The sequence below is a fragment of the Mirounga leonina genome, unplaced genomic scaffold, assembly GCF_011800145.1.
Source record: "Mirounga leonina isolate KUSES-001 unplaced genomic scaffold, KU_Mleo_1.0 Mir_175, whole genome shotgun sequence".
NCBI lineage: Eukaryota > Metazoa > Chordata > Mammalia > Carnivora > Phocidae > Mirounga > Mirounga leonina.
The window spans coordinates 4,219,030-4,240,183 of record NW_023270453.1 but is presented as its reverse complement, the minus strand read 5'-3'; the positions used below and the strand labels follow the sequence as shown (position 1 = coordinate 4,240,183).

Here is a 21,154-nt window from a genome sequence, read left to right as displayed (position 1 = left end):
GCATTTATGAATTTCTGAACTGTCTATATGAAGTTGCTAATAATACAGAAACTTAGGATTATCACCACACAGTAAGAAAAAAACCTGTTACAAATTTTTAGAAGAATTTAATTTGAAAATGAAATAGTTACAAACCTAGGTCCAATAACAGGAATAAGTAAGACATCCTGAAGGTCTGGATGTTGAAGAATAGGAACACTTAATCCATTAAACTGCTGTTAAAAATAAACAGAATTATGAAGCCATCAATGTAATTGATAAATTTCAATTTACAGGTCTTTTCATTGTCATTACCTAGCAGAGCATGAAGCTTGGTTTAGGATATTCTCACTTTATTCCACATACTATAAAAAACAAAGATTTCAAAACAACTATGTTTTCCTCTGTATTTTCTGAAGTATCTCGATTTCTTTATAAGGTTCAATTTTGTTTACAGTTTGGCTTTATAAAACACAACCCATGTTTACCTTAGGTGACTTATTTTGATAATACATATCCAATACAGAATTGCATACAGTACTCTTTTTTTTTTTTTTTTTTAAGATTTTATTTATTTGACAGAGAGAGAGAGACAGCTACAGAGGGAACACAAGCAGGGGGAGTGAGAGAAGGAGAAGCAGGCTCCCTGCTGAGCAGGGAGCCCTACACAGGGCTCGATCCCAGAACCCCGGGATCACACCCTGAGCCGAAGGTAGCAGCTTAACGACTGAGCCACCCAGGCGCCCCTATAGTATACTTTTTTTTTTTTAAAGATTTTACTTATTTGACAGAGAGAGAGACAGCGAGAGAGGGAACACAAGCAGGGGGAGTGGGAGAGGGAAAAGCAGGCTTCCCGCCGAGCAGGGAGCCTGACGTGGGGCTCGATCCCAGGACCCTGGGATCATGACCTGAGCCGAAGGCAGACACCCAAGGACTGAGCCACCCAGGCGCCCCCTTATAGTACACTTCTAAGGAAAAGTTCTGAATAGGACATTAAGGAATGAGATTATTAAAATTATATACCACTAATACTGAATGCCATGTCAGTTTTGCTGAGGGAAATAAATGCTTTTTGGCAAAAGTTCAGGATTTTCAGTATCCTCTATCATACTTGGTCTTCAGACTAGAAATGGGTGCATGACCAGGAGTATACGTGCCAAGGCCAGCTCACAGAGTCTCAGGAGAACCAATTATGTGCATCTCTGGCAAATTTCAAGGTCACACTGGCAGCTTGATTTGACCACAGTGGGAGCATTTACACCACTGAAATCAGCAAATGCTACAAAGGGTTGTTTTTCCCAGAAAGTGGATTTTTCGATATGTACCAGCACACCATTGTTGCTGGCAGAAAATAACTGGGCACTGCACTTATCAGAATAAAAAGCAGAATAGCAGGATAGCAAGGACACTATAGTCTAAGGGCGAGCAACATGCAAATATTTCAGAACAAGTCTCTGCCATGTAGGCTAGGGATTTTAAATCATGAATTTTCACATACTACATGAAAGAATAGTAACAATAATAGATATTTCCATTGCCCTGTGGTATCCATATACTACCTAGAAAAACTCTTAAAATCAATTTATTTCCAAGTTGGTAAGAGAAAAAATTTGTATTTTAGCAATCTATATATCTACCAAGTCAACAGCTTTGACTTTTGCTTCTTCCAGGCAAAGGAGATTTCAGACCAACCTTACCTAACAGATGGCTACTAAGAAATCTGAAATGTAAGGGTGCCTGAGTGGCTCAGTCAGTTAAGAGTCTGCCTTTGGCTCAGGTCATGGGGATCGAGCCCTGCATCAGGCTCCCTGCTCTGCCTATCAAGGGCTTATGACCCAACCTTCTCTGTCTACTCTTAAACTTTGAGGGACTCAAAGTCCACCCAGAGTGATTCTGTATGCCTTATCCTAGATACTTGGTCTGTAAGATCATATAGGCCCACTGGACTGGAATACAATATCTAGGTTCTAGGAATAATTTGTTAGAAAACAAAATAATCTGGATCTGCATGAGTTATGGACACTTGTGATGGGCCTCAGAACACTTTCTACTAGTTGAAAACATATGCATAACCACATAAAAGTAATAATTTTAGTTGCCTAGAGGAACTGCTTATATTTTATGCCCTATGACATTACTCTCAATAAAATTATCACTATCAATAACTCAAAATCAGATTAGTTTTCTTCTAAGTCTTATTATTATACTAAGTTTGGGTCTCACATACTCAGATACCATAGCTGATCGTTCTTATAACATGGTCATCTATCACAACTTAAAATTTATAAAACTGTTCTTAAAGATAGTATGACAAACATTCTAAATGTAATGAGATTACAGGCACCTGGGTGGCTCAGTTGGTTAAGCATCCAACTCTTGATTTTGGCTCAGGTCATGATCTCAGGGTTGTAAGATCAAGCCCTGCCTCAGGCTCCACACTAAGCATGGAGCTTGCTTATCCCTCTCCCTCTGCTCCTCCCCACCACCCCCCTCAACTCATACATGCGTGCTCTCTCTCTCTCCCCCAAATAAATAAAATTCTTAAAACAAAAATATAAATAAAAATAAACGTAATGAGATTAAAGAATAATAAAACTAAACCAGTGATAATTCTCTGAAGACTTCTTAATATTATATCTAGAGTAATAACAGCCTAAAATATACAAATACAAGCCCTTTAATCATGCTTGCCTCTTGCTTTTAATTTAGATACTAATTAGGTAACTTATTACAAAATCAGGCTTTCAAGGTTAGAATGTTTTCTATGTATTTTCATATGTATTCTATGTATTTTCATATGTATTTTAATGACGAAGTACTGAGGCCTAGAAGGGCTGAGTGACCTATTCAGTCACTGTAATAAATTCAGAACCAGGAGTGCTAGGTTCAAGTTCTTACCATTACCTCTAACATCACCACTTGGACAACTTAACATTCGAGATCTTCGATTTCCTTATTTGTAAAATTGGAATAGTATTTTAAATTCATAGGATTTTAGTGGGGAGCAACATGACACAGAAACACAATTATGGACATAAATAATAGCAAATTTGCACATACCTTCTGAAGTTCATCAAACAACAGATCTTTCACATGTTGCACTGAGGCTAGATGTGTATTTACTCTGACAGTTGTGAATGATGGAGGATGTGACAAGTGATTTAACAGAGTTTCAAATTTCCTTTCTGCTTCTTGTTTCCCAAAAGCAGATACAACCTGAAAACAGAAAAACAAGTTAATGTTTCTTTTTTTTATTTTAAAGATTTTTTATTTATTTGACAGACAGAGAGAGACACAGGGAGAGAAGGAACACAAGCAGGGGGAGTGGGAGAGGGAAACAGGCTTCCCGTGGAGCAGGGAGCCCGATGTGGGGCTTGATCCCAGGACCCTGGGACCATGACCCGAGCCGAAGGCAGACACTTAACAACTAAGCCACCCAGGCGCCCCAAGTTAATGTTTCAATGTTATTATAAAAATTAACAAAAAATATTAAGCAGATTATGCACACACGTGTTCTTATTAAACATCTTTCAGCAATTGTTCAGTTCCGCTTCATTTTGCTATATTGTTTGTGTGTTAGTAACACTAACAGAATGTAATACTTCACAGGGTTTTGGAGTTTAATTGTGGTAATCAACACCTAACAAAATGCCCAACATAAAGGGCTTGGAAAAAACACTGCCTCAACTTCAAAGCATTATTAACATTTTGAACATATTAATGTCTGCTATGCTTATTCATATAAATTCATAATTTTATTCTATTTATAATATACCAAATATTACATCATTTTGTACAGCTATTTACTTGCTAGCCTCATACCTAGAACAAATTCATTAGCAGCCTTTTAAAACACCAATATTTGGGGGCGCCTGGGTGGCTCAGTTGGTTAAGCGACTGCCTTCGGCTCAGGTCATGATCCCGGAGTCCTGGGATGGAGCCCCACATCAGGCTCCCTGCTCAGCGAGGAGCCAGCTTCTCCCTCTGACCCTCCCCCCCTCTCATGTACTCTCTCTCTCTCTCTCATTCTCGCTCTCTCAAAAATAAATAAAATCTTTAAAAAAATAAAAATAAAAATAAATAAATAAAACACCAATATTTGAATAAGTAACATTGATACTGTCATCCAAGGTCATCCACATCAGCTTTTTAATATGGTATTTTTAAATGTAACAAATATCATCCAAAAAGACAGGTAACAAGATAACCTGTCAGAAGTGGAAATTTAAAGACTCAAAAAACCAAGTCCCCCTGTGATTAACTGAAGCTTTAGGAGACACGTATTTTCCCATTTTTGTCATCTTTGACCGTACCCTGCCTCACAGCATCTTCATAAACCACCTGCCAGCTTACTAATCCACCAGCCTCAAAGTATTAGTACTTTCTCAAGTTTAGTTTGTTTTTATTAAAACTGAATATACCTTTACCTCCAATACTTTTACAAAGGAATGGCTTTTTTGTAAAATCATTTACAGTTAGTGGGTTTGAGGCAGAGATGGTGTCAAAGACAGACATTTGGATCTTCTATAATACAATATTTACCATTTTAAAAATTGAGAAAAATTGCTGAATGCCTCTTTCTCTTAATATGCTGCTTATATTTTTAGTTCTTTGAAATCCAGAGAAGATATTTTATCTTCCCATACTCTATAACCCTTAATGTAATCTTTGGAAATAAAATGTAGGAATCAAATCTAAAAAGTCACAGCTTCACTAATAGCTTCATACACAAATAACATTTAAGTCTTAAGACTTTACTTTGAATGAGAAAAGCAAAGATTTAGAAAATACAAAGTTGCCTAGAGGCAGGATAGTAAAATGTAAAGAGCACGAGCTTGGCAATCAAAGACAACATTCGCTGAGGACTTCTGTGCTAGACACTGCTAACAGCACGTGGAATGAGTATTTGTTGAGGACTAACGTGCCAGAACAATACCAACTGCATTCACTTATGGTTAATATTTTAAAATAACCTTGTAAGGTAAATACTTTTAACATCCTCAGTTTCCACATTAAAGGAAATTAAGGTTAAACGGTATGAAATAATTTACTCAAAGCACAGGGACACAAATCAAAGACCGGGGATTCCAAATCTGTATTTTTTCATTATACCTGAGCTCTTCAGCTTCAGATTTCAGTCCTATTACTTGATAGCGGTGTCAATTTGGGTCAGCTACAGGACTCTTTGGACCCTCAGCTCTCTCACCTATTAAAATGGAGAAGAAATCTCTACCAAAAACAAGAGAGAGAGATTGCTAATATTAAGATGTAAAGGTCTGCAAATCACCTAGCACAACTAGTGGCATTTAAGAGGCATTAACACATTATAGTACCCCTTTCACCTGAGTGCCACAGCAAGCGCTTTAAGAACACGGGTGTATCTTCTCCACTGGACTTAATTTCTCGACAGGAATCTTTTTCCCTCATTCTTGTGACCCCTTCAGCGCCATGCCTACTGCCACATACATAACCGCTCTTTTCCCTTCCCTTCTGTCACATTCGTTAAGTGTTGAAACGTAGACCTCATTCACCTCTTATCTCGCAAACATTAAATACCCGCGGGAAGATACAGGCAGTTTTCACAGTCGGAAAAAAGAGTGGTAAACAATGGTGTAAAGATTAGGTCTCGCTTTAGGGGTTTTTTTTCCCCCTATTTCTCCAGCGTGTGTAAACATCTGAAAATTCGCAAATATCCTCTAACAGGTTTATTTTACCTACCTCCTTATTCATAAAACCCTCTTTAAGATACTTTTCAACCTCAAGTCTCAAAGATATTTTAGGGAAAATGGACATTTTCCCTATTGTTTTGTTCTCCAAAAAAAAATGCTGGAAAACGGTGATTTTTTTCTCTTTCCGAATTAACAGTGAGCAGCGTCTTAGCAATGAATAGCCGCCCACACGCGCCGGGACCACCAGAGGGCCGGAAAATCGCGCCGCTCTTCCCAAGTTATATTCGCGATTGCGGAGGTACATCCACGCCTGCCTCAGCGTAGCCAGTTTAGAGCGGCTTCCTCACCTCCACCACACCCGTCCTTGGTCCTTCTTTAGAGACGCTCACGGAAATCACTGTGAAGCCATGTCCCTCGTGTTGCAGAGAATACACAGGGGAAAAAAAAAAAAAAATTGAGAAGCTAATCCGTTGTGAACTGGTTTGGAAAACAGACCGGCCTCTATTCACTCACATTCCCCCTTCGGACCTCTTTTCAAAACCGCGCCCCCAATTTCTCCGCAGAAAGCCGCTTCCGGCTTGCGTCACTTCCGGCGACGCGTCCCACCCTCCCAGGTTCCTCAATCCGCAATCGCAAACGGTCGCACGTGAGGTCACCGGAGTTTCCGAGCTCCGCTGGCGGCGCCTCCACGTGCGGTTGGTTTTCCGGGCGTCCGTGGAGGGAGGGGCGGCCGCCCGGGTGAGCCTCCCGATCCAGCGCCTGGGGTGGGTGCCGGGGGAAGTGAGGAAATGGTGTGGGTGAAATCGAAGGCTTTGCTGGCCTGAGTGCGTTGAGAGGTCCAATTAGGACCTGCTCGCTCACCTCCGACGAAAGGAGGAAGCCAGAGTTTATTTGAACCTATAAGCCATCCTTTGATTTCAGCAATTACTGTATCTCTCGGAGGCATACTAATCCGACTTCAGCCGTGAATGAACGCCATTATTCAAATTTTTGAAAGCTGGGTTAATACCCATGAATGATCAGTTAAAACTTAAAAACCCGCATATAGTATTTACAGTTAGTTGAATGAGGCTAGCGGTTACTTGTATCACAGCTGCGTTATTAAGGCTCCGAGACCCTTGGCATAATTGAAGGAAAAGATTCAAAAGGAGAAGATGCTTAATGAAAGACATTTTATGATTGAATAGGAAACTAAAAATAATAATTGTCTCCTTGCCTTAGATTTTTTGTTTTTGCAGCTCACCGTGGTCATTTACATATAACTGCAGGAAAACGTTTTTAAAGTCTTTAAGTCGCACACAGAGATGTTTAAAAAATGTAATAATTACTTAATATGATACGCCAACCAGGTTCTGTATAAAATACTTTAACTTACAGCCACACAACAACCCTGTAATGTGGTTATACCCTTTTATGAAAGAGTAAAACAAGGCTCCCAGAGCTGAAATAACTCTGTGGCCTCACACTTGGTTAGAAAGTGAGAATAAAGACCACAGCCACCTGCCTTTTAAATGCCAACTCTTTTCACCAAGGCATACATACTTCTTCAGTAGGTTGATGGGATGTTTTCATGTTTAAATCATCTAAAAATGATTAGGAAAATGTCAAAGGGGATCTGGGTGGCTTAGTCCATTAAGACTGTTGGTGTCTGCTCAGGTTTCTGCTCAGATCTTCATCTCACATTCCAGATTTTGAGCCCTGCATTGGGCTCTGCCCTCAGCCCAGAACTGGCCTAAGACTCCCTTTCCCTCTCCCCCTGTTCCTCCCCATTGTGCACGCGCCCCTGCTCTCTCTCTCCCGCTCTAAAATAAGTAAATAAATCTTGAAAAAAATAAAAGTGATTAGGAAAATGGCTAGATCAGGCATTTCCAAAGGAATTTTTGCAGCCTCAACATTGTGACCATGGCACCAATAAAGGCTGGACTCTATATTCAGGAAATAAGGGAGAAGAAGGAACAAGTTGGACTAGATTGTAAATTCCATGAGGGTAGACTTCATCTCATCACTGCATACCCGTTGCCTTAACAAGTAATAGGCACTTAAACGTTAAATGACTGGATGAATAGATGGATGGGCATCTATGTGAACTAGAGAAAGAAAATGCTGATAAAGCATGTATTTGCTGGAAATTAGTTCACTAGTTAAGCACATGTGAAGAGTGCTGAGCACAGACTATTCTTGTCTTGACACTATCGTAGTGACAGTTATGTTGACGAAGATGCCTCTTGGTGTTCCAGGTTTGGGTCCAAGAAAAGCATATTACAAATCTGAAGTTGCCATAGTGCATATTGTCTAAGCAAAGGAAGACTCCTATAGGAATACACCCACATAAGGGGTCATTTAGTTTGTATTTTCTCAGTGAGGTGATATGGCCCCCAATGTGGGGGAGCAAAAAAATCTTAGTTATAATCTTAAATCTCAGTTTGTGGTGCTCCAAAGCTTAACTTTATCAAAAAACATATTCCAAAATATTTACTTTCATGAAGAAGGTATGAGGGGATTAGGAAAAAAAGTCTAGGAAAGCTGGAAATCTATCGATCTCAGCTCATCTGGAGACTAAAGTCAAAGTGGACATAATCTTAAATGTGTAAGAGAGTTGTTTTAAAGAGTAAATTTCATTCCTAGTTGGCAGAACATGCTGTCCCTGGACTTTTGGTTCAAGCCATGCATGCAATTTATCTTAGCTAACAGAGTAATAAATTGAATTCAATTCCTGCTGTAGCCAATCCTTATTATCTGAAGTTAGTTTATAATTAGTTCCTTCTAAGGAATACAGTTTGAATTTCCTAGTTGTTCAATGTTTCATTTTTTCCTTGAAATTTTTATTCTTTTGTTTTGCTCTAATACAATACTTTTATCTTTTTCTTAAAATTTGTTGGAGAGAGGGGCGCCTGGGTGGCTCAGTTGTTGGGCGTCTGCCTTCGGCTCAGGTCATGATCCCAGGGTCCTGGGATCGAGCCCCGCATTGGGCTCCCTGCTTGGCGGGAGGCCTGCTTCTCCCTCTCCCACTCCCCCTGCTTGTGTTCCCTCTCTCTCGCTGTGTCTCTCTGTCAAATAAATAAATAAAATCTTAAAAAAAAAAAAATTAAAAAAAAATTTGTTGGAGAGAAAGATTACCAGCATTCCATTTTAATTAAAGGAAGTTATTTCCAATTAACACTTCAGAAAATAAGTTATAACCCTAACAATAGTATTATATTCCTTATTTATGACTTTTTTATTTCATGAATTCAAAATATATATACAAATAGTAACATTTCATAGAACAGTTACCTTCTTTGGATCAAAAGCTACACTGAAATTAGTTTTAAAAAATTTAAAGGGATGTTTTCAGAAAAAATGAATAAAGGTGTTATGTTTTAAGTGCTATATTTAAAAAGTACATGACTCAAAATTCTCTAGTTTGATTAAATTCTTGATAAGCGTTCCTACTATAATTTATATAATACAAATGTACATGAACTAAGCTTTTCTAAAAGATAATTATGGTATATTAGCATGATTTGTTTAGATAATTCACAACTATATTTTGTTAATCAATTGTAGATTTTTTTAGTTGTGACTAAGTTTTCTTTCCTTCCAGTTAGTAAAAATTTCAAATTCCGAAGTCTGCAAATAACACTTTCTAATGTGAAAAGATATTTTTAAAATATTACAGCAGTCCTGTTGTCAGGTAAATTTTAGAAAAGATGACAAAAGTTAGAACAGTTCTTCAACATAAAGTTTCAGACATTTTGGGTCACCTGGCCGGCTCAGTTGGCAGAGCATGCAACTGTTGATTTTGCAGTTGTGAGTTAGAGCCCCACGTTGGGTGTAGAGATTACTTTAAAAAAAAAAAGTTTCATGGGGCGCCTGGGTTCGGCTCAGGTCATGATCCCAAGGTCCTGGGATCAAGCCCCCCATTGGGCTCCCTGCTTGGCGGGAAGCCTGCTTCTCCCTCTCCCACTCCCCCTGCTTGTGTTCCTGCTCTCGCTATGTCTCGCTCTGTCAAATAAATAAATAAAATCTTTAAAAAAAAGTTTCAGACATTTTGAAAGAGTAGAATCAGTAGAAATATCAACAGTCCTGTTCAAATATAATCATTCCACATAATTAAAAGTGAAAAAATACTTGAAATTTACTTTCTAAAGTATCATTATACCATCATAAAAATATTTAAGAAATACATAATTTTTGGCTTCAAAGCTCTGCAAAAAAAAACTGCTTTATTTCAGAAACTGTTTATTGGAAATCTGAAAGCCAGAAAAAAGTAGAATGTGGTCTATATATATATGTCTGACAACTGAAGAAGCTAAGTTAACAGAATCTAAGTTTTTTTTTAATTCATAATGAAACTAGGACTAGAAATGACCCTTCAAGCCTGTTTTCACCAACACAAAATCATCTATATTTGAGCCAATTCATGGTCCTAAAAGGTAAACTAATTTACATAGGCTCAGTACATACCTTTTCTTCTATGTGGGAGGTTATAACTTGTCTAAAATATCAAAGTTGGAGCACATTATCCCATATATGTCCTAAAGGGTCTTTGAATCATAACACTGGGAGTCATACACTTCATCTCTTTGTACAGTAACGAAATAGTTTGGCATGTTAAAAGGCCACTCTGCCTGGGTTAAAATCTACCACCTGATCAAAGTACATAGCTTTTCAATTAAGTTCTCTCCATAACTGGGAATTAGGCTTCATCCCATGCTGTGAAGCTTTTAAAAGAAAAAATGGAGAAGAAAGTCGAATTGTGTAATAGCATTGTACCATGATAGATGGTAGCTACACCTGTGGTGAGCATGCCATAAGATAGATGTTGACTCACGATGAGTGAGTACACCTGAAACCAATGTAACATTGTGTCAACTATCCTCAAAAAATTAAAAATTAAAAAATTAGAAAGTGGAAATGGAAACACTTCGGTAAATTGAAATCACTTCCAGCCACAGCCAGTTCTTCCACGTATTAAGTTCACAACAGTTCCTTCTAAGGAATATTACATACTTTTTAAATTCCGTAATTCTACCTTTTTCCTTGAAATTTCAGTTTCTTTGCTCTAGGTACAGCACGCTTTTCCCTCTATTTTGTTGAACTGGAGAAATTACTGGGATTCCATTTCAGTTAAAGGAAGTTATTTGATTTCGTGTATTTGGGCTCCATGAAAATTCCGAATGCGTGGCAAAACTGGGGGGCTTTAAGTTAATCACATAACTGAACTCTGTGGCTACCGGCATTCCCTGGATCGTCCCCCGATCAATTCTATTTCGAATCACAGCAGAACCCCGAGCCTGCCAGCCTGCACAGGGGTGACAGTTGTGAGAGAAACACCCCTTCTGTGCAGTAACAGGGCAGCAAACGGGCGCTACTCGGTGGGAGGAACTGCGGTTGTCCCTAGTTGAGAGGATGGGGCGCACCTGCTCAACAACAGAAACTTAAGTACCGGAACCTGGCAAACGCTTGCAAAAAGTGACCAGTACAAGCGCTCACGGAGGGAAACTCGCCGACTCCCACGCAGCCAAAACCTCCCACTCAGCGGAGCAGTTTGGAGCCCGCCCACCGGAAGTGAAGCCGGGGGAACCGCCACGTCGAAAGCGTGTGTGAACGTAAGCGTGACGACGTCAGGCCTGTCCTTCCGGCGATGGGGGGTCGGGAATCGCGAGGGGAGGCGGGGCGAAGGCGGGGCTTGGGGCTGGTGGAAGCTCTGGTGGGTAGGTGGGTTCAGACCGAGGGGACTACGGATCGGCGTTGGGCTCAGGGGGCTCGAAACAAAGGACTGTCCGGTAGGGACTCGGCGCGGTGCCTCCTGACCGGTAGCTGAGCGGCCGATTGAGGCTTCTCGGCCAGCCAGTGCTCTCGCCGCGCGGTCTCAGAAGGCTTCTCCTCGGTTCCCTACAGCCAGCGCCGTGGTGGGGGGCCCGGCACAGCGGCACCTGCTGCTGAGGGACCCCGCGGCCCGCCCAGGTGCTCATGATGGGGCTGATCTTCGCTAAACTGTGGAGCCTCTTCTGTAACCAAGGTGAGAAGGATGGAGCTGCGCAACGGCTCAACTCCAAGGAGGAGGGTCCGCCGTTTTAGGGGACAGCCGGAGGCAGGGCTGTCGGTGGACACAAATGTTCTGAGACGCAGAGAAGTAATTTTCTCGAGGGGGCGGGTAGAAACTCGGTATTTTAGGCTGGGAGAAGGTGCAGGAGAGACTGGATGTGTGGGAGAAATGAAGAGTGAAAAGAGGCATTTGGGAGCCCAGAGTCCAAACTAAGAATTTTTGGATTTTAGCGAAGCAAAGCGGAAAGCACCTAGTGATACCTGGAGGCATTTTGAGGGTCTTTTCTATCTCTAATTAAGCATCCTGTGGCTTGCCCCAAGATAAGTGTCCATCCAGAAACCTATCAGCTTTTTTTTTTTTTTTTAATTATTATTACTAGTGCTGCTTTTTTGCCTGCACTGGTCTTGAAGCCAGTGCAGCTTCACGTTCTCTCTGATTTCGCCTGCTCCCTCAGACTCGGGAATGAGTTGTCCTGTGAGATGCACGGGTTTCCGGAAATCTGCATCCTAAACCCTTTATTCCTTTCTTAGGTATTAAGAGAACTAAATGCTTTTGGTTCTGAATAGGAGATTGCGTGTCCGTAATTAGTCTAGAACAGGTTATGAGACATTTAGAAGTTGGAAGTCCAAAGGGCCAAGAAGTTGTAAAACCTGTTCTGAGTCAGAGAATGAGATGTAATGTCTTCTGAAGAGAGAAAATACACGACAAAAAAGGGCCTGGCAGTAGATAAAGTTTTAGGCATTCTCTGAACCGAATGCTTTCTTAGTAATTGGATCTACTTTTTAAATTCAGTTTCGTTTTCCATTTAATACCCGACATAATATAAACCAATGTTTTATAATGATACCAGTTGTTACTGCCAATGTGGTATTTTTTTTCCCCTGGATTTGAGAAGTCATGAAGAAAATGAAATGGTTTTAGTTCATTTGTTCCGTAGATAAGAACACTAAAATAGTCTTTTCCAAAGTTATAAATATGGATATATGTATACACATTTACAAATATGTGTATATATGCAATTATATGTATATATGCAGTTACCACAGATATCACACTTCAGGTGATTTCAGAGTGGTCAGAGTTTAACTTCTTAAGGATAGCTATACATTTAATACAGGTTTTTTCAGCAGTTTATATTTTCTACTCCTCGTTACATGAATTCACTACTATATGTGAAGCAGTATTATAACACATGTTAAAAAGTATAAAGATCAACACAATTATCATCTGCTTATCTTTTCCCATAGTTTAAGAAACAAAACAAAACAAAAACAAAGTCTTTGTTTCTCCTTGTGTTACCCATCCAATTCCTCTTTCTCTCGTTTTATTACTGTTGTTTTATTATCATCTTCTTCTTATTGAGCCTTCCTTAATTGCCCTAAGCAGACTAGAAGGGAACAGAGGATGGAGGAGATGAAGAAAAACATTCACGGGCTGCTTAAAGTCCCATAATTGTTCAGGCCTCTTAAATCCCCATTACTATTTATAATTTTTCTTTTAACTTTCCTGTTGAAAATTTAGAGCCGTGGTTATCCACTCATTTTACCGCCATTCATTCATGCAGCTAACATTTAATCAAAGGCCATCACCAGTCTTCAGTTAGGCATAGGAGATACAAAGATGAAAAACAAACAGAAAAGATAACATAGTTACTCACAGAGTACTCAAAGATCAAATCAGTGTGGTAAATTTTTTAACAGATGTGTATAAAAGTGTGGTGATCATCACCAAGAAGCAAGTGATTAATTTTTCTCGCGTGGTTCCTGGAAGACTTTACTGAAAAAGGTGTACTTTACTGTAAGTGGGAATTTACTGGGCATGCTAAGCAGACTGAGTAGAAGGGGCATATTATTCTAGGCTGAAGGACTAATAATATGCAAATGGGAGAGGAATCAAATACTTGGGTACATTGAAGGAAGCTGAAAATAGTTTAGTTTGGCTGTATCTTAGTTGGCCTGTGGGGGAGTTAGAGTTGAGGTTGGAGAGGTAGCCCCTGGAACTGGATCACAGAGGGCCTTGTGTGTCAGCCGACTAAGACATTAAACTGTACAGAGCCGTTGAAGAGATTGCTCATTGTATGGTTGGTTTTTTTTTTTTTTTAAGATTTTATTTATTTGACAGAGAGAGACACAGTGAGAGAGGGAACACAAGCAGGGGGAGTGGGAGAGGGAGAAGCAGGCTTCCCGCCGAGCAGGGAGCCCGATGCGGGGCTCAATCCCAGAACCCTGGGATCATGACCTAAGCCGAAGGCAGACGCTTAACGACCGAGTCACCCAGGCGCCCCTCATTGTATGTTATTTGTAAGCTGGGGAATAATGTCATCAGACTGATACTTTAGTCCTGTATTTTTACTTTCCATATCAACAAAATTAACTGACAATCTCAGCATTTTCCATTTTCACCACTACACTGCAACTAATCCAGAGATACTCAAATCACTCAATCTTGGTTTCATATTAGAATAATAAGCCCATGGCCCTATCTCAGACCAGTTAGATCAGAATGGGGCAGGGTGGCCTGGGCATCACTGCCTAGAGGATTCAGATTTGCAGCTAGAGGTGAGAACTCCATATCTGACTTTAAATACTCCTTTCCCTTATCTGTTTTTCAGTATTTGCCTCCCATCTTTTTTTCCTGTAGCATTTTACAGCACAGAGCATCTTCTCATAAATTTGATACCTTTCTGGGAATAAGTATGCTAAAGCATGGTTGTCAGAATAAAACTATGACAAAGTACACAGTCTCAGCAATTTTGTATTGCTTAATTATAAGCTGGAAGACATTACTTGGATGCAGTTATCAGTGAGGGAAATAATTTCAAATCTGATTATCTTTACAAAGTTATGAATATATCTGTTCCAGTACATACGTCCATATTTTTTAATAGTATGCATATGTGGAAATTTTAAACACTATCATTTGTCTTTTTTTGAGATATAATTGATGTAGAACCTATTAGTTTCAGGTGTACTAATCATTTGTCTTATGGTAGAAGAGAAATTAGTACTTTCTCCCTTATCATCCCAATATAGCGTTTTGGTTTACACACACTGTGTCTTCATTATTGTGACTGTAAAATTTAGTTACTCCTGAGCCAGAGTGTGCTAGAACTATGTTCCCCTTTTTCCTACAACTTTTTCCCCCTAGAGTAAAGAATTACAATATCTCTTTGCCTTAGTTTTCTTTGTATGTTTGACTAAGTCATTTCATTCTATCCCAAAACTCTGTACAAAGTTTCCCCACATCACACTTAATCAGATGACTTATCCCTCCTCCCGATTCCCTCAGTATTCCCTTCTGCTCCAAACTGAGCTTGCTTCCCTCTGCCTGCTCCACAGCTGTGCCGGACTTGTCTTTGCAGTCATTCCAGGAATTTCCTTTGCTTTTCTGTTTTATTAGAACTTAGGTCTTTCTTGCTTTACTCTTTTTTTTTTTTTGAAGGACATCGTACAGAAATTCCCTGCAAAGGTGTCCAAAGCAGTAATTTTTTTTTTCTTTTTTGCAATTCCAAATGCCTGAAAATGTATTGGTCTCTCTTCACTTTTGATTTATAATTGGGCTGAATATAAAATTCTGAGTTGGAATACATTTCTTTCAGCAGGCATTTGAAGATACTGTCATGGTCCTCTAGCTCCCAGTGTTGTTAAAAAGACCAGTATTTCATTCTTATTCTGAGTGTTTCTCTTTCTAGTAGATTTTAGGATTTTCCATTTATCCCTGGTATTTTTAAATTTGCAAGGCGTGTGCCTTGTAGTGTGTCTTTTTGGTTCGTTATGCTAGGCCCTCTGGACCTTTTCAACATAAAATTGGATGTTTTTCGGTTCTAAGAATTTTTTTAATTAAATTTCTCTTAGGATGTTTTCCTCTACTTTTCTGGAAATCTTATTGGTTGTATTGTGCTACTTGATTATCTAGTATTCTTTTCCATTTTACTGTCTTTTTTTCCTCAGTTCTACTTTCTGGGGTATTTCTTTTGTCTTTTAATCTTCCTATTGAATATTTTGATTCCACTATCATATTTATGCCAGTTTGTTTATTCATTTGCATCATGACAAGTTGTAATATGTGAATACTCAAGACTTTTTGTAGACATTTTCATTTCTCTTAGATGAGTATCTAGAAGTGCAATTTTTAGGTCATAGTCTGGATATATGATTAGTAAGAAACTATTAGATTGTTTTCCAAAGTTTTATACCATTCTTATACTCTCACCAGCGGTGTTTGAGACATCTACTTTTTTTTTTTTAAGATTTATATTTTTTACCTTTTACCTTACAGAGAGCCCCCGGGCATGCACATGCAGATTGACGGGGGTGGGGGGAGGGTGGACAGAGGGAGAGAAGCAGACTCCCCATTGAGTGTGGAACCCAACACAGGGCTCAGTCCCATTACCGATGAGATCATGACCTGAGCGGAAAGCAAGAGCCAGCTCCTTAACCTACTGAGCCACCCCGGCTCCCTGAGACTTCTACTTTTAACATCCTTACCAACAGTTGATGTTGCCAGTCTTTTTTAGTTATTCGGTTAGATGAGTAGTGATATCTCATTTTGGTTTTAATTTGCATTTTTCTGATGACTTGGGTGTTAAGCACTTTTCACGTGCTGACTGGCCATTTGTATTTCTTTTGCAGAATGTTCAAATCCTTTTCCCATTAAATTATTTTCTGTCTATAAAATTATATATATAATTATTTATATCTTTTGGAATTGAGTCCCTTGTCAGATAAATGTTTTGTGAATATTTTCCCCCAGTCTTTGGCTTCCATATTCATTTTCTTAATGTGCGTTTTGCTGAGTGGAAATTTTAAATTTTGGTGAAGTCTGATTTTTCAACTTTTTTTTTTTTAAGATTTTATTTATTTAGTTGACAGAGAGATAGACACAGCCAGAGAGCACAAGTAGAGGGAATGGCAGAGGGAGAGGAAGAAGCAGTCTCTGCACTGAACAGGGAGCCCGACACGGGGCTTGATCCCAGGACCCTGGATCAGACCTGAGCCGAAGGCAGATGCTTAACCATCTGAGCCACCGAGGTGCCCCTCGACTTTTTTTTTAATGGCTGTTGCTTTTTGTGTCCTGTTCCTTTGACCTACAAGCTTTGTCTTTTATGCTTAGGTCTATGAGCCATCTCAGATTATTTTGCGGTTATGATATGAGTAAGAGGTTGGGATTCTTTTTTCTTTCTTTCTTTCTTTCTTTTTTTTTTTTTTTTTTTACATGGACGTCTGCTTGTTCTAGCATAATTTACCGAAGACTTTCCTTTCACAATGGATTGCTTTAGAGACTTCGTGGAAAGACCGAGTCTTATCTCTGGACCTTTCTCTTGCATTGATCTATATGTCCATTATAATACCATACTACACTATCTTAATTATTGTACTACTTCCTGATAAATTTTGAAGTCAAATAGTGTCAGTCCTCCAACATGTCTGTTAATCTTTTCAAAGATTTTAGTTTTCTCTGTTTTCTGCTTTTTATTTTACTAATTCTTGCTGTTTATTTCCTTCCATCTAGTTACTTTGGGTTTACTTTACATCTCCCTGTTCCATCTTCTTAAGGGTGGGGTATGTGTCACTGTTTTTGTCTCAAATATATTCCATTCATATGTAACATTTTAAAGCTCTAAGTGTCCCTCCTAAGAATTGTGTTAGCTTCATTCCACAAATTTTAATTTGTTGTAGGTCATTCAGTTGGAAATATTTTAATTTTTTTGTTTGTGATTTTTGTTCCTAATTTAATTCCATTGTGGTCAGAAATATACTCTGTAAGGTTTCCATCTTTTGGTCAGATTTATTGAGGCTTTTTTATAGTCCATCCAAATGGTCTATTTGGTGCATGTACCTTTTCTTGAAAAAAATGTATAATCTGCAATTATGTGCAATAATCTAAACTCTGTAGGTTGAGGTGGTTATTAGTGTTGTCCAGATAGTCTTTATCTTAATGTGTATCTCTGCTAGAGAGCATACAGTATGATCTTTGGTTTTTAATCTAGTGTGAAATTCTCTTTTCATTGTAATGTTTAGTAAAATTTACTGATGTGGTTCGATTTATGCTACAATCAGATATTAAGGTATGCTATTTTATTATTTCCTATTTGCTCCATCTGCATTTGTTTTGTTTTGTTGTTTCTCTGTTCCTCCTTTCCCACTTTGTTTTGGGTTGTTTTTTGTTTGTTTTCTTAAAAATTCCATTTTATTTTATTTACTGGCTTTTTTAGTGATCCTTTTTGCATTATTTTTATGGTTCTTAGGGATTGCAACATACATGTTACCTTTCCTCAATCTACTTAAGAGCTAGCAATGTAACACTTGTAAAGTGGAAGAACCTTGAAACTGTATATAGTTATACCCTCCCTTCCCCTAGTCCTTTATAACCATGCAGGTTATATGGCATAAGAATTGTATCTACAGGGGCGCCTGGGTGGCTCAGTTGTTAAGCGTCTGCCTTCGGCTCAGGTCATGATCCCAGGGTCCTGGGATCGAGCCCCACATAAGGCTCCCTGCTCGGCGGGAAGCCTGCTTCTCCCTCTCCCACTCCCCCTGCTTGTGTTCCTGCTCTAGCTATCTCTTTCTCTGTCAAATAAATAAATAAAAAATCTTAAAAAAAAAAAAAAAAAAAGAATTGTATCTACAGGGGTGCCTGGATGGCTCAGTTGGTTAAGCATCTGCCTTTAGCTCAGGTCATGATCCCAGAGTCCTGGGATCAAGCGCTGCATCGGGCTCCTTGCTCAGTGGGGAGCCTGCTTCTCCCTCTCCTTCTGCCTGCCACTCCCCCTGCTTGTGCGTGCTCTCTCTCTCTGACAAATAAGTAAAATCTTTAAAAAAAAAAAAAAAGAAAAAGAATTATAACCAGATTAGTTACAAACTGTACAATACAGTGTTCTAATGTTTGCTGTAAAGGATCACTTGTTCCTGAATATTTTGAGAAAGGGTAAAATTTTCTCTTCTATTTACTTACATTACTATTTTTGATGTTTTGAATTTCCATCTAGTATAATTTCCCTTCAAGCCAAAGAATTTCAGCATTTTTGTAGTGTAGCCCTGTTGGTGATGAATTCTCTTAGTTTTCTTTTATCTGAAAGTGTCTTTATTTTGCCTTCATTCTTGAAATATTTTTGCTGAATATAGAATTTTAGGTCAATTTTTTTTCTCTCTTTAGTGATTTAAAGTTGGCATTCCATTGTCTTCAGGCGTCCCCCCTTTTTTTCCCTTGTGAAAAGTCAACCAACATTCATATCTTTACTTTCCCTTAGGTAGCCTGACATTTTTCTCTTGCTGCCTTCAAAATTTCATTTTATCTTTAGCCTTGAGCAGACTGACCATGACATACCTAGCTTTGCCTTTTTTTTTTTTTAACCTGTTCAGAGTTTGCTGAGCTTCTTGTATTTGAAAATTTTGTATATTTTTGCACTCATCCAGTTCACTTGTATTTCTCAAATACAATTTTTTCCCAAATTGTCCAGTATAACCCATTAGTAAGTTATAAAGTCAATTTAGTGAGGATCAGCATTAAAACAAGGAATGAACGTTCTAAAACTGAAACTATTACAGTATATCTCAGTTAGTAAAGGTACCATTATGTGAAACTTTTGTTCAGTTATGTGTGTCCTGGGTCATAATGCAAAATATATTTATAACTGCAAAATATATTTATATTGTTATATAATATTATATATAATATTATATATAATATATAACCATGGTCCTGGTACAGAGTTTGAAAACCATGCATTGTCTCTGCCCCTTAACATTTGCTTCCCATTGTAACCTTCCCCTGGGCAACACGAATTCTCTAGAAAACTGTGTGAGTTAAATCAATTTCAGTATTTCCTGTTGAAGCCTTTCTAATCATTGCGTTTGTTCAGCAAGTTGGGGGTTGTGGGGGGAGTCTTTGGTCTTCACTCTGGCCTGGGACCTTAGAGTGTTCTTCCTACTTAGACTCTTTAATCTTCTTCTTCTTCTTCTTTTTTTTATCTGTATTTTTATCCCTTATCTACCAGAAAAGTGTTTTTGTTCTATCCGATAAGCCATTCTTATTTATTATTGTAAGATACTAAGACTTCATTTTGTCATAAAGATGGGGAGGCATCACGCTGGGAGACCATTAGCCAAACTTTCCAGCATGTTATTTAACTTAAGACTCCATTTCCTCCTCAGTAAAATGAGGAATACCACCACTTTCTCATAGAATGATTGTGAGGATTAACTTGTACAGTGCACATAAATTACTCAGACCGAAATTCTGTAATATTCTTTTTTACCCTTGACATTTATCTCCTTACCTGAGAGCTGGATTCTAGATCTCACTTATCCTTGAGAATATTACCATATGATACTTCCATATCTATTGCTTTGTACTAATAATGCTGTGCTGTAAGTGCTTATTTCTGTACTCGCCTTTAAGATTTTTGAGGGTAGAGATAGCTTGCCTTTTTCGGATCTGTACCCACCTTTAAGATTTTTGAGGGTAGAGAGAGCTTGCCTTGTTCGTCTTAATCACAAATGTTAAAGTCAGGCATAAAATGAACTCAATAAATGTTGAATTGTTGAATCATCAGATTTGTGTAGCTGTTCTTTGCAAATTTAGGTACCCAGGAATATGGGAACTGGAGTGGGAGTTGGGGGAGACTGAACAATTTGGAAGGGGAGTTAATATTTTATAGCCAAAAAAGTAGGACAACAAATGCTGGCTCTTACCAGTGTTTACTAGGACAAATTACTTAACTTCATAGGACCTTAATTTCCTAATCTATAACATAAACCAGAAAAGGCCCAGGTCGGTAGTTTCATGTGTTTTTTGAGACCTTGGTTGCTCAGAAATACCTTTATAGGTGGGCCCGTTGTAGGTGAAGAGGCGGGAGAAAAGGAATAGATCTCAATTTCCACAGTCTGTTCCACGCTATAAAGTTTTATGATTCTATAATCATTATAAGATAGAGTTCGTTTTTTTTTTTCATTTTTTTCATTTTATTTTATCTTTTTAAAATTTTTTTATTGTTATGTTAATCCCCATACATTACATCATTAGATTTAGATGTAGTGTTCCATGATTCATTGTTTGTGCATAACACCCAGTGCTCCATGCAGAACGTGCCCTCCTCAATACCCATCACCAGGCTAACCCATCCTCCCACCCCCCTCCCCTCTAGAACCCTCATTTTGTTTCTCAGAGTCCATCGTCTCTCATGGTTCGTCTACCCCTCCGATTTCCCCCGCTTCATTCTTCCCCTCCCGCTACCTTCTTCTTCTTTTTTTTTCTCTTAACGTATATTGCATTATTTGTTTCAGAGGTACAGATCTGGGATTCAACAGTCTTGCACAATTCACAGCGCTTACCAGAGCACATACCCTCCCCAGTGTCTAACACCCAGTCACCCCATCCCTCCCACCCCACCCCCCACTCCAGCAACCCTCAGTTTGTTCCTGAGATTAAGAATTCCTCATATCAGTGAGGTCATATGATACATGTCTTTCTCTGT

The 21,154-nt window shown here is 38.8% G+C and overlaps 2 protein-coding genes across 10 annotated transcripts in view; one reads left to right on the top strand and one right to left on the bottom strand.

Moving 5' to 3' along the window:
* Positions 1-6,178, bottom strand: part of NSUN6 (NOP2/Sun RNA methyltransferase 6) — a 53,290-nt gene extending 47,112 nt beyond the window's left edge. For 3 of the 8 annotated variants that reach the window (XR_004682207.1, XR_004682208.1, XM_035021517.1), the window contains exons 1-3: positions 5,698-6,134; positions 3,040-3,195; positions 136-215 (exon numbers count right to left, since the gene is read on the bottom strand). Coding sequence is in view for 5 of the 8 variants with exons in the window: in XM_035021517.1 (XP_034877408.1) it covers positions 136-215; positions 3,040-3,195; positions 5,698-5,952 (491 nt within the window). In the remaining 3 variants the exon portion in view is untranslated. Of the gene's footprint in view, positions 1-135; positions 216-3,039; positions 3,196-5,091; positions 5,209-5,697 lie in introns of those variants that run through there. The other 5 variants (XM_035021518.1, XM_035021520.1, XM_035021521.1 and 2 more) reach the window with 5 other exon arrangements.
* A 165-nt stretch (positions 6,179-6,343) lies between these two features.
* Positions 6,344-21,154, top strand: part of ARL5B (ADP ribosylation factor like GTPase 5B) — a 45,812-nt gene continuing 31,001 nt past the window's right edge. The window contains exon 1 of one of the 2 annotated variants that reach the window (XM_035021525.1): positions 6,344-6,386. Coding sequence is in view for 1 of the 2 variants with exons in the window: in XM_035021524.1 (XP_034877415.1) it covers positions 11,604-11,652 (49 nt within the window). In the remaining variant the exon portion in view is untranslated. Of the gene's footprint in view, positions 6,387-11,328; positions 11,653-21,154 lie in introns of those variants that run through there. The other variant, XM_035021524.1, reaches the window with a different exon arrangement.